The following is a 13272-nucleotide window of genomic DNA, read 5'->3' as shown; positions in this document are numbered from 1 at the left end:
TGAAGTGCTGAGGGGAGATAGCGGCGTAGGAGAACAATTCACACTCTGTTCTCCTGGCAGATTTGATCCCCACCAAATTCACTTTGTGGGGAATACAGCGAGAGATGGGAGGGGATAAGGAGAGTGTTTCATTAAATCAGGTGACGTGCGTGAACAAGATAAGGCGCACATGTGCACATGTGGTTGCGTGCGACATCTCATCGCTGATAACTTTTCAATCAGGCAAGCGGTTGGACAACTCATTCGAGCCGTGGGGTGAAACATGCCCCTCGGAGCGTTTCGCTGCTATCGCATTCCGTTGCTCGTGTTTTTATCATCATCAATTTCAATTCCAGTTTTGTCTGTAATTTCATTTGTTAAGGTTCTTTTCTTTCGACAACTTAACTTTTCTTGTGGATGTTGTGAAGTGTGGCTTTCAAACTTTAAACACAGTGTAATGAATAGTGATCACATTATTTTAGAGTTAGGGTTATATAAGGGCCATATTTCCGCGGACTAAAATCTACTGTTACTACATTTATCTCTAATTTTCCAGGAGCAGATTGTATAACACACAGCCTGCAGCATGTTACACAGCTTAGCTGAATTCATACAGTGCATCAGGTGGGCTGTGTTTGAGGTCCTTTTATCCTCCGAGCCTTTGTAAGTTCACATACACTATCCAGACAAAAACACATTTGTCTCCTCTAATAAGTGGAATACCCCAATTAGAGCTGATAGGTTGCCTCCTCTGATCAATTTGAGAATCACACATCAAAACATGGATCAATATCAGGGCAGATACTGATCCATGTCCGTTCCACAATTAAACACAGTAACTTTGTCAATGTTATTCTAAATTTAAGTGTTTCCACTATCATTCATTCAGTTACTGTCCAGATACATAAAATGAGCCCAATGACTTCCACACAGCGTAGTGTGCACAATTTAAATCTGTGGAATAGAGAGAGAGAGAGGGAGAGAGAGAGAGAGAGAGAGAGAGAGAGAGGAGAGCGCTGGAATAGGATTAGGGAATGTGTATTGGCAGATTCCCCTGAGTTGATGTATCAGTATTGGAGGAGAAAAAAAGTCCAAAATCACTGCATCCCTGCATCCGTTTTACTGTAATGGCAAATACACTAAATCTGATTGTATACGAATCAACAAAATAAAGGCTTGATGAAGCCAAGTCGAGTCAATTTTATTTATACAGAGTCAAATCATAATAGAATTTATCACAAGGCTTGACATATGGAGGACGACTAAACTGTACTCAAATGGCAAAGAGGAAAAAGAAAAAGAAAGAGTAGAAGTAGAACAACAACAAAAACAGAACAGAATACAGAGTAAGTGATTTTTCAGAAAGTTTACTTTTATTTCTTCTACTGTATATACTGGTTATAACTAACTAATTGAAACTGAGACCATACTGCCAGTGGTGGAATGACAACAGGTACAAATCTGAAATAATGATGAAACTAGAAGGCATTGACTGAAAGTTAAGGATGAAAGAAACAGATGAGTTTTAAGTTTGGATTTGAAAGCCTCAACAGTCACACAGTCTGATGTGAGTAGGGGGATTATTCCAGTGGAAGGAGACCTGATAGAAGAAGGCCCTGCAGCCATCAGATGTGTCTGATGGGGACAGACGTGAGCCCTGTAGTCTGAGAACACAGAGCACAGGATTGAATATAAGGTTTAAGGAGATCAGGTATGAGAGGACAAGTCTATTTTGAATTTCTTGTATGCCATTAAAAACACCTTAAAGTCTGATCTGACATGGATAGAGAGCAAATAAATGAAGCTAGAATTTGGTATAATTTGTTCACACTTTCTTTAAAGCTGAATTTAAATATACACAGTATTTTGAACCATTTGAAGATTTTGAGTACTTCTTGATGCAACAAAGGCGTGCATTCAAATGTAAGCATCTGCCGTAAAAGACCAAAATGATCTATGTCACAGAGGTGAAAAGGTTTTGATGATTTCTTTAATGTGATGACGTCCTGTTTAGTAACCTGAACAACATGGGCACTGGTGTGGTCATTTAGTGCTCCCAGGATATTAGGTTTAAGCACTGTGTCACAGAACAATCATGTCTGGACTTGATTGAGAATGCGAGTGTGCCGAGTGCACATTACACACCATTGTTGTCCTGTTAGGAGACACTTGTCTAGTTCTTCACCTGTCTGTCCCACTGCACAGACCAGTAAGTCTGACCTGCCTGTGATTGTTATCTTTTGCTGGAGTGTGTGTGTTTCTTGATATACTGTAGTTTTAAGAGGCAGCATGTGCAAGTGACTGTAGCGGTCTGTCTTAATGGGAAATCTTTGTTGGACCACAGTGCAGACAGGCCCTGTCTCTGGTAATGACTTGCAGTCTGCTTCTTTGGGGGGCACAAAGATCCCCACAGTAAGCTACCTGTCTGTTTCACTAATTGGACACGCTACCCCCATGCACACAAGAATAGAGCAGATATAACAAACCCACATGAAAGTAGGCTTTTAACCACAAACTGTCAGCAGTTACTTCAAGGTGAATCTTCACATAGACATCCACCTGAGGTTCACTGATTTTGTGTCTTTGCTAACACTTTGAGGGTAGCAAGGTTTTTTAAGAGGATTAATGGATTTTTTGATCTTAAAGTAAGCTCAGCTGCAATGTTGTGGGTCTCTTAAGTGAGGTATTTTATTTGGGGGAATTTGAGTAGTCCCATACCCCAAGGCAGGACTAATGGATGAACTGCTCTAAAATGCCACATGTAGCTGGGCAAGCTAAGTAGCAAATGGCACTAGACAACGTTTTACCACTCACTGTCTCCATTTGAGGAAAATATTTTGGAGATTGTGACCTGTCCAGTGTGTGAAAAGAACAGAAATATCCCAGGGACCTTCCATGTTGTTGTCTTGTTATCAACAACATATGCTCCTCTGGGGTATGAGTCAGCTTTTCACACTCTAACTATGCAGGGGCTGGTCCTGGAACAGGTAACAGCAGCCAAGTGCCAGTTCCGTAACTTTCAATAAACAACAGGAAAGGACTAATGGTTTTCCCTATACGGTTCTAAAATTAGGTTTACATAGCTAAATGAATGATTTAAAGTTATGTTTGCAAGGCTAATTAACTGCAACTGACTCTAAAGAGCTATAATATTTAGCCTGTTTCATAGTAATATTAAGTGGGTGGAGTCATCAATGACTCTCAAGCTGCTTTCAGACATACACTGAACTCTACAGATCCTCCGTATTTTCTCTGGACAAGGTGCATATGTGAACGCAAACGTCAGAGTGAGAGACTCCTGATTTTCTGCGGACTTTCGACACCTGTCCCTCTAGTATAAAGTCCTTAGAGAGCCCGGAGAATTCAATGTGTGACCACATCAGGGGATCCTACGCTGGATTCACCGCAAGCAAGTGGAGGGGGGGATGATGCTTCTAACACGCGACAGAAGCAAAAATGGAAGAAACAAAAAGAAAATGAGCATGCCCAGGTGAAAAAGAGGTGACACACAGAAGACACAGACAAAGATGTCAAGAGAGTTTGTCGTGATAAGAGCTGACGATGGTGTCGGGGGTGCTGTAAACATGTTCACGTGATCTCCGCAGCAGAAAGTTGGGAAGAAAGTAATGTTAAACTATAAAACTGATAAAAAACAGTCATCAGTGACTAACATTTACATCTGGAGTTTTGGCCACTTAAATTGTAGTGTCATCCAACCTGCATGCATGTGACCTATCTTGGGAGGGTGTTCACAGAGTTTTCACAATATAACAACTTACTATATAATCATCATTCATAAACTAGTATTTAGACGTTAATATATCTTGTCGAATATGGAATAATACAATAAGAGAGGGACAACTGGAGACATAGATAGATACTAACACATACAGTAGCACACACACACACACACACACACACACACACACACACACACACACACACACACACACACACACACACACACACACACACACACACACACACACACACACACACACACACACACACACACACACACACGCACACACACAGCTTCCCCTCCTTCAGCAGTGGGTAAATAGAATAATTACTGGGTGGTCAGTGTAGTGTGAAATGACAGCATGAACACAGCACAATGAAACACTGCCCAAATGCTGACAGAACATGATGAGCACATGGCTGCCTGAATACAAAGTGTGCCTGTGTGTGTGGCAGAGATAGACCATTAAACGGGAGTAGAAGTTTGTGTGCATGACTTTGTGTGTGTTTAAAGAATAATGAGCAACACAAGAAAATGCTACTCATTTGGCAAACTTGAACAGAATTGATCTTCTAACCTCTTCCAGCGGTGGACAACAGCAAATCATTGATAATGTTATCATCTGCACAAAATGTTGGACTTGAATTAAATGCTGTTGAACTCAGTGGTGCAGGTGCATGAGGGTGGCAGTGTCTTGGATGAGGTCGCTGTCCATTAGTGCCAAGCAGAAAGACCGCGTGTCTAGTTTTTCCTCTTGCTGTTCTCGGAATGCACTGGACTGACTGCATCATAATAATGGCATTCATACTATATGTACTTCTAGGTTTTACATAGCTTGTACTTTAGAGAGGAAGATACCATGCAGTAATGTAGAACTCACACATATGGATGCATTGATGGTGGATGACGGACGTGCCTGATCCTGGCAATATCATTTTAACAACAACCAATCACACTTTCCTGCTTGGGACACGCAACATAGGCAGCGTTCCTTCTGATGTGCCATGCAAAATGTCAGGCAATGCTAAAAGGGAAGTAAATGGAAAATATAATCCCCAACCAGATGAACACGCACTAGGTTCCCCTGCTGCCTTTGCCTCCTCTCTCCTGTCTCACTCTGACATTTGATGTACTTGCGTTAACATTATTTGATTTGGCTAGCACCTGCACTTGACTATTTGTTTTAACAAGATTTGATTGGCTGCTGCCTGAGCTGCAGCTTGAAAAGTTGAGATCTTGCGAAGCAACGGAACCACAATGCATTTCAGCAACCCATGATGTCACCCTGTGCAAATTGAATTAGCAGCTTTTCTGTTGAAGCCCTGAACATGTACTTCTGAGAGCTGTGTAAATGTGCAGGCAGATTTGAAGGTTGCCTCTACATGGTAGAACCTGAACTTGCTAATGATGCCAGTAACTCACACTGTTCATGAGTTTGTATCTTTCCCCCCCTTTGCTATGTACACGTTTTTGTGATGATGTAAAAAGGTTGTTGGGAATTCTGTCACCCCTAAATCACTCTACTCTTATCTAATTTATAAGTGAATGGAGGAAAAAATTATCTCAGATATTGTTCTTAAATATCAATTAAAATGTATAAATCATGGTTACTATTCATTTTTAATACTTTTCTGCAGAGAGATTCCTAATTTTATACCAGTGTTTGTGTTGCTCTACGTGGATTTAATGTGTCAAATTTTTAAATGAAATTCAGCACAGAAAAGATGGCTCATACATCGTGATTTTAACTGGAGATCCCATCATAATGGCGTACAGTGAAACATAAGAGAGAGGGTAGAAAAGCAAAGGCTTTGTGTTGATGAAAAAGCAAAAGGTGAGAAATGAGCATGCGAGAATAACATCTGAAAAAAAGATCTGAATTAATTAGCCATCTTTCATCAGTTTTGCGATACTCAATGCCATGTACGTGGGAAAAGGGAAAATGAATGGCTTTCTGATTAAATTGGATTCAGGGAGCATGCACGGCTTTCTCTCCTTGCAAAAAGGGTGAGAATAGGTGTTGTAGGAGCGCAAATTGACAAAGCACACACACTCTGGCTTTGCCTGTGTGGTACTAAGTCAATGTTGAATGAAACTAACATGCTTTTTGACAGGAGGTGACGTCTGAACTGGGGTTGAGTATCACCACTGACAATAACAATACATTCTGAGACACATTTGAAGGGTGATTTGGCAAACTCAATGTATGGGATTTATCAGTGTCCTTTGACATATCTGACACTCGACTCACTTATACCAGACACTTGAATTTAGTGAAGTTATGTTTCATGTGCTCACACTGTCCCACTGTCAGCAGCACTAATACCAGTGGGAGTCGTACACTCTGATTGTCAAACAAAGCTTTGATTGTTTTCGTTTTGTTTCCAATACAGTGATTGGGATGGACACTAATAAATACAGTGTGTATTGTGAAGAGAATTTTTCCAAGTGTCTGTGGCAAGGTTTGGGAATGCCACTCCACTTAAATGTTCTTGTGTCGCTAAAACGTACATGGGTCTTATGTAGCCATGAGCGTTCAGAAGCCATTATTTTGAACAAAGCTGTGTGGGTACACATATTGCATTTAAAAGTTGTGACAGCCTCAGATATTTTTTGCGCAGGTGGGGAATTGGATGGTAACTTCCACACAAATCCTTCTCCTGTGATATTGTTTAGGACTGGATGTTTTTTCAGATTGCATATCTAGATGGTGTATTGTTACACGGTTTCAAAGATTTTTGGTGTTTCCTCCTTCCTTTTGCATCTTACATTTGGGTTTGCTTTTGACTGTCTTCATAGCGTTTGAATCCGAAAAGCAACCAATCACGTGCCTTTAGCCTTGGCATTGCCTTTTCTCTTTTTTCTTTCAGGTAGTCAGATCCCATGTGGGAGTCGACTGACCTCGCAAGACTAATTAGATAAAGCTTCATACATCCACAGAAAAAGGCCATAGACTGCAAAAGGCATATTGAAATGAAATATTGATCTTGGGATTTAATGAATATACATTGGTTCATTCAATTGAAGAGTAAATTAATTGTGCCATTAAAAAGTAATATAATATAGAGGTGTGTCCTTATTTAAAAAAAGGAAAGGTTAGGATGTTAATGTCAAAATCATAATTTTATAATTTTAATATATAACAACTCAAGCTGTCTTTGAGCACTGTCATGTATTTTGCAATCTGAATTTTTTTATTGCTATTTGTAATTTACAGATAAAAAAAAGGAAAGGTATTGGACTCAAACAGAAAGAACAAGGAAACTGAAAAAATAAGCAGTGAGTCAGATCTGTTGACTTTAGTAAGTCTACACGACTTCATGAAAAAAGTTTAACATTTTGAAGTAGGTCAATACTGCCCTTTGTACACAATTAATAATAGTTAGTTAGTCTGGTTGGGGGGTTGATGATGGTGTGATGGAGGCTCTATTGTTATGATTCATTTTGAGAGGGGGGTGTATTGAATGTTCATGAAAAGTTGGGGGATTCTTATGATTGTGAACATGCACATAGTACGATACTGATGTTATGCTGAATTTGGTCTCCCTGCCGAGCACAGTAAACATTTTATTGACGTTTTGACGATCCACTGGTCCACTAACACGGTGAAAGAGAGAGTGTAGGAGGTGCAGAGTTCACATCAAAGCAAACAGCCTTCACACTGATCCCTGTCCACATCTCCCTGTTCTCTGGACATCCTCCCAGTCAGAGCTGGTTTCTTTGTGTTATTCAAAGAGTCTTTGCTTCAACTAATTTACAGGTGCATTCACAAAACTTATTTTGCCTATGATAGTCTCATAAATATATAGCAGTACTGAGGCAGAAAGGGATTGACGGTGTGATGACTTTGCAGAGTCCTTCCTAGGAAAATATGTTTGTGAAGCTCATTCACAGTACTTACCTGATGTGAGCCTCAGCTTTGGTAGCTGCCTGGTTGTACTGTTCAGCCGACTCCTTGTAGATGTCAAAGTTCTGCAGGCAAAGACGACAAAAAAGTTGAGAATCAATTCAGGGGTATTTTACAGCTCTGCATAAGTTCCACTTCACTTTATATTTTGAATATAAAATAGGCTGCTCAGATGTATGCTGCTTTTATGATATGAGAGCTTGTACCCAGGTATTATTACATTTTTAGATCACATAATCTCACCAAAATTACCTTTGAGCTTCAATTCAAGCTCTAATAAGTCAGCACTGATAAGCAAAATGTAAAAATCATCATGTTAAATGTCACATTTGTTAAATTAGCGACCTTTACATTTTACAGCGCTGCTTACAAATCTAAATGCTGATGGACTGCTGGTACTCCATAATATTTTTTTAATGCGGTGCACAGTGGCATTTAAACACCAATTACTGCTCAGATGGAGCTCATACCTAGAGGGCAAGGTCACATACAGCACACCTCCACTGGAGTAATCAGTGGTCACAATGTTAACTACATTGCATCATGGTCGGAGCTGCTCAGAAGGTGATGCACTGACGATGAGGAAGTCAAGAGGAAACATGTTGTGCAGTATTTTGAGCCATAGTGCAAAGAATGTGATTAAAATCATCAGCTCTGTAAGAGGAATGATCATCGTACAGGTTTTGTGTCAATGACCACAATGACCGAAACACAAGCAAATCTCTATTATTGCCCTTTCATGCACATTCTCTGAGCATTGATCCACATTTCAAACCGGTAACTGCCATGCACATGCTCTTGCTTAATTTTTCCCTGTATTCCCAATAGATGGGGTGATAGGAAAGGCAGGTAACTGAAGTGACTGAGCATGGGATGAAATGGGATCAAACACAAACCTCCTCCACAATCCCTACTTCTTCAGTGCCTCCTAGTCATTTTCATTTCTCTTGACTTATCGTTGATCCAAAGACATACATTTCCCGATCTTAAATGTCTGGTGCTGGAGAGGACTCAAATCATTTCAGAGACATCTTTTTCCTTAATACCACTTTTCTAGTATTCTCTACAACAATAATCAGTCCCTCTATCATTTCATTTTCTGAAAAGAAAAAATAGTAAAACTTTATTATCTATTATATGCAAAGTCAATGCCAGTTTCTGTCATCACTAAAACTGCTGCACCTGATAAAATAAATAAACCAATTTAAGAGTTGTAATTTCTGTGTATGTCTGTGTTTATCTCACCTACACTTTGATCATTTTTGGGGTCATTATTCCTATGTTATGTGACATCACGATGCGCCACATTTGCATAATGCATGCCTAATAGCTGGTCTAGCGAGCGGAGGCAAACATTCCCTATGTGCAATGGAAGCAGTTGACCAATCACAACTGAGTGGGCTAGCTGGCCAATCAGAGCAGTCTGGGCTTTAAAGAGAGAGTAGATACAACCAAGTGTTATAAATACAGGCCGAAAAGCTGCAGCAAGGGACATTATGAGAAAAGTGATGCGTTGTCTGTGCAAGTAAACCTTTTCAAGTTATAACCCAAATTAAAATATAAATATGAATATGAACATGAACATAATATGTCTCCTTTAATTCTTCCAACAAAGTAAAGATGAGAGTAACTCACACGTCTATTTATTGTGAGAAATCTGGAAATGAGCTATAGACAATGTGCATTGAAAGAGAAATCAATTATGTGTCCATCTACTATTTACCCCGTCTTATATCTTCTGCTTTTGACTTTCACAGTAATTCACAAAGTCCAAATGCCAAACATCCTTGGGTTAGACTTTATCCCTGCCGGTTCAGGATTAGACTCCTGTTCCCACTAAATCTCCCTATCCCCAATGTGTGGACTAGGCTTAAATACCAAACCTTGACATGGGGGTAATGTATGTAGCTCCAAATCCTGAATGTCAAATTTACTCCATTCCAGTAACATGAACCCTTTGAATAAAAATGATTTCTAGACCTCTGAACTGCTGCTAAAATGTGTTATGAATCTGCCAAGTGTTAAAACATTACCAATTAATACTTTAATTTCAAAGTGTGAAAAACCAAGTCCAGGATTTATGGACATGCCCATTCATGGAGAGTTACCTCATGCTTTGCCTGGCTCTCTGAGAATATGTAGTAAGAAGTTAGCCACATGTTAGCGACTTATCCTTTAGCCCCAGGTCAAGGGCTCAGTGGGTACACTCTTCAGAAGAAAGCTGAGCTGAAACTTGAAAGTCTGTGGTTGCCTTGTGGGACATCCAGTACTCGAGCCAAGATAAAACAGGCTCCACAGGGGTATAAGCCCATGGGGGCCTTAGATTATGCAGGACATGGAGAGTATGGCACCAGCAAGGATAGCAGCAAGGAGGTGGTTTAAAGGTAAAGTGAGTCTCTGTCTGACAATTGGTGTATCCTACAGGATAAGGCTCTATCCTGAAGGTTTTGAGGGGTCAGGCAGTATTTGATATAATGTCTCCCACTTGGATGAGGATAAACAAAGGAAAACATTTAAGCTGCTTTCAGACATGCGCTGAGCTCTGCAGATACTCTACTATACTACTATGAAAACCCCCCCAAAAGAAATCAAATATCTCCTGGTGTAAAAGTGGTGTCATACAAAAGACACTGACGAAGATGTCTAGAGAGTTTGTGGTGATAAGGTCGGCGTCGGGGTGCTGTAAACATGATCTTACATGATCTCTGCAGCGGAGTTAATGTAATTTAAAGCAACACTATATAACTTTTACTGAGCGACAGCGCTCTCTACAGGCACATGTGGTGATTAAATCTGTTGGGCTCCATGTCTGACAGACTAAATGGTTCTCAAGTAGAGAGAAAACCAAGCCTAGCAATCTGTTGACCGGAGCTCAGACTGTAATGTCCCACTCACTGAACTGAAACACAAACTGAACGGTGGATATAACCCATGATCCCTGGCTTCCTGAACCAGAAGAGCTGCCACTGTAACAAATACACCAAACTCTGTTTAGAATTCCTGTTATTTAAAAAGTTTCCTCAGCTGTGAGTCCAACATTTAAGAAAATCATATGAAGTAAACCAAGTGCTCTGGAGAGATTCTTCTGAATGAAAACCTTTTTCACATTTCTGATTCTGAACAAAGTATGTCTTTAATGTCTCTCATATAAAACACACAATTCAGATCTAAAAAAACACTGTGTTTTATGTAAAAATCATGGGTAGTTTGATAGTTATGCGAGGGATGTTGCACCAGATGCTACTAAACAAACTGTGACGTCTCTTGTCTTACAAGTCAAACGAGGGAACATGGGGATAATGAGGACAGCGGAAGAGAGAGGGAAGTATTTAGACTGGCAGGTGTAGCTTATCCTGTTCTCGATGGGGGACTGCAGGGCTGTGTGTTTTTTGTGTCTATTGACAGAAGACACCCTGAGAAACAGCTCTCATGACACCAGAGAGGTGGCAGCACTATCACTGGCACACACACTCTCAGCTCTTCCCAGTCATTTGCACCCGTGGGGACAAAAGCCCAATGTGGAGAGACGGGGGGATGATAACTCTCAATGGGGGAAAGCAAGGTTTTGGGGGTGTTGGAATGGCTCATGCAGGGGATTAGTGTAGGTGCACGTGTGCTGCTTGTGTGTGTGTGTGTGTGTGTGTGTGTGTGTGTGTGTGTGTGTGTGTGTGTGTGTGTGTGTGTGTGTGTGTGTGTGTGTGTAAGCTTGCATACACGCAGGTGTGTGACTAAATCTGTGTTTGTATTTGAATGCTTGTCTGAACACCCTCCAGGAAAGTGCCTGATGTCAGGATTTTGAGGGAGGGGTTGCTTCACGCTCCACACTTGGACGAAGGCGGATTAATTTTTTTTTCAGAGGCAGTAGTCAACAAAGGGGAGAAGATGGGATTAAAAGAGGTGAATATTAAACTGAGAGTTGTTTACAGAGTCATAGGGTATGTTGCCACAAGAAGACAGATATACTCCACCTGTACTCTGCGCAGAGATTAGAGAGGCTTCCACAAATAAACAAGAGAGGGATGGAGAAGAGAGGGAACAGGACGGAGAGAGAGGAGATGTGGAGGATGCACTGGAATGTTAGTTTCACTCTTGGGACGTCTTATATCGTGTGGAAGAGGGGCAATGCTAAGTTGCGCTGTAGATTGGCCACTCTATCACAATTACTTCGGAGGTGACAGCATGAACACAAACCTGTCACATTCACACATTCACAGCTTTTTGAGTTGTGTCGGTAGCGGACTCAGGCAGCATCCACAGCCTTTAGACAAACACAAAATCTATTATCTCCGTCCATCCCTTTGGCAAACTGGACACCGGAGAGTGTTTTGTACAGGTAACACACACACACACACACACACACACACACACACACACACACACACACACACACACACACACACACACACACACACACACACACACACACACACACACACACACATTAGCCTATTAAAAGAGGCTGCTACTAAACCAAGGTAAAATGTTGATTCAGGGGAAGATCACACACCAATTACAAGTGGATTCTCCTTCTAATCTGGCTGCTCTTACGTTTGGTTTAAATCACTGCCTCTGATCATCAAGATGCAGCAACAGAATGTGCATGAGTGCTTGTGTGTTTTTCAATACAAAAATCAATACAGCCGTATGGAAAAGGCTCTGGCCTCTGAGATTATTAGTGGAATAAAACACAGCCAGCTATTCACAGTCAATTGCAGCCAATTGTTTTGAACACATGCCTATTCATTCCTTTATCCAATCAGTCAGCGATGTGGCAGCAGCACAATCCATACAATCATGCAAATACAGTTCAGCGGCTTCAGGTAATGTTCACATCAAACATCATCAAACATCAGAGTGGAGAAAAATATGTCACATATCAGTGAATTTGACTGTGCTATGATTGTTGGTTCCTGACAGGCTGGTTTGAGTGTTTCTGAAACTACCGATCTCCAGGGACTTTCACACACAACAGAGTTCACTCAGAACAGTGTGAAAAAAGAAAAACATCCACTGGACAACACTTGTGCAGAAGGAAAATACTTTTTGGTGAGAGAGGTCAGAGAAGAATGCTCAGGGTGTCGGAGATGACTAGAATAAATCTGAGGCTGCAGTGGGCACAGGCAGAGCAAAACTAGACATCTTGAGACTGGCAAAATGTAGCCTGGTCGGATTAATCTTGATGTCTGCAGAAGGTGGGGTCAAATCTGCATAAAACAATGTGAGCATAGACTTTACATGAAGATGGGCGGCATGAATACTCCCCCAAAAGAAGTCAAAGTACAGTCAAATAAACTGTTGGATTCTGTCACTTTAGGTGATTGTTTATTTGTGCTCAAGTGCAAATTTTTGGGGAAAGTTCATTGTGAAATACATGCCATTATGAACGGAGGCTGTTGTGAGATTGAGGGGATGATGTTCCTAATAAATCTCTGTGTGTAGATCTGATACAATACTGGCGGTAAGGAAGGCCTTGAGAGAGAAAATGTTCAGCTTTTCTTTACCTGCTCGGATCATTAATAATGGGAGAAGTGAGACAGATAACTGTTTCAATTTTAGTTTTTTATTTATGCATATGGATCTGTCACAATTCGACTCTTAAGTGGCCCTTTATTTTAACCTAACTGGAATTTGCCACAGGTATGAG

At 40.7% G+C, this 13272-nt stretch overlaps 1 protein-coding gene across 4 annotated transcripts in view; it reads right to left on the bottom strand.

Annotated features, from left to right (window-relative positions):
• LOC118104682 (MICOS complex subunit mic25a) overlaps positions 1-13272 on the bottom strand; it is a 58797-nt gene that overhangs the window by 18403 nt on the left and 27122 nt on the right. For all 4 annotated transcript variants that reach the window (XM_035151726.1, XM_035151730.1, XM_035151729.2 and 1 more), the window contains one exon: positions 7623-7693. In XM_035151726.1, the coding sequence (XP_035007617.1) occupies positions 7623-7693 (71 nt within the window). The remainder of the gene's footprint in view (positions 1-7622; positions 7694-13272) is intronic.

This window comes from Hippoglossus stenolepis, chromosome 3 (assembly GCF_022539355.2).
Source record: "Hippoglossus stenolepis isolate QCI-W04-F060 chromosome 3, HSTE1.2, whole genome shotgun sequence".
NCBI lineage: Eukaryota > Metazoa > Chordata > Actinopteri > Pleuronectiformes > Pleuronectidae > Hippoglossus > Hippoglossus stenolepis.
This window is presented reverse-complemented; position numbering and strand designations above follow the sequence as displayed.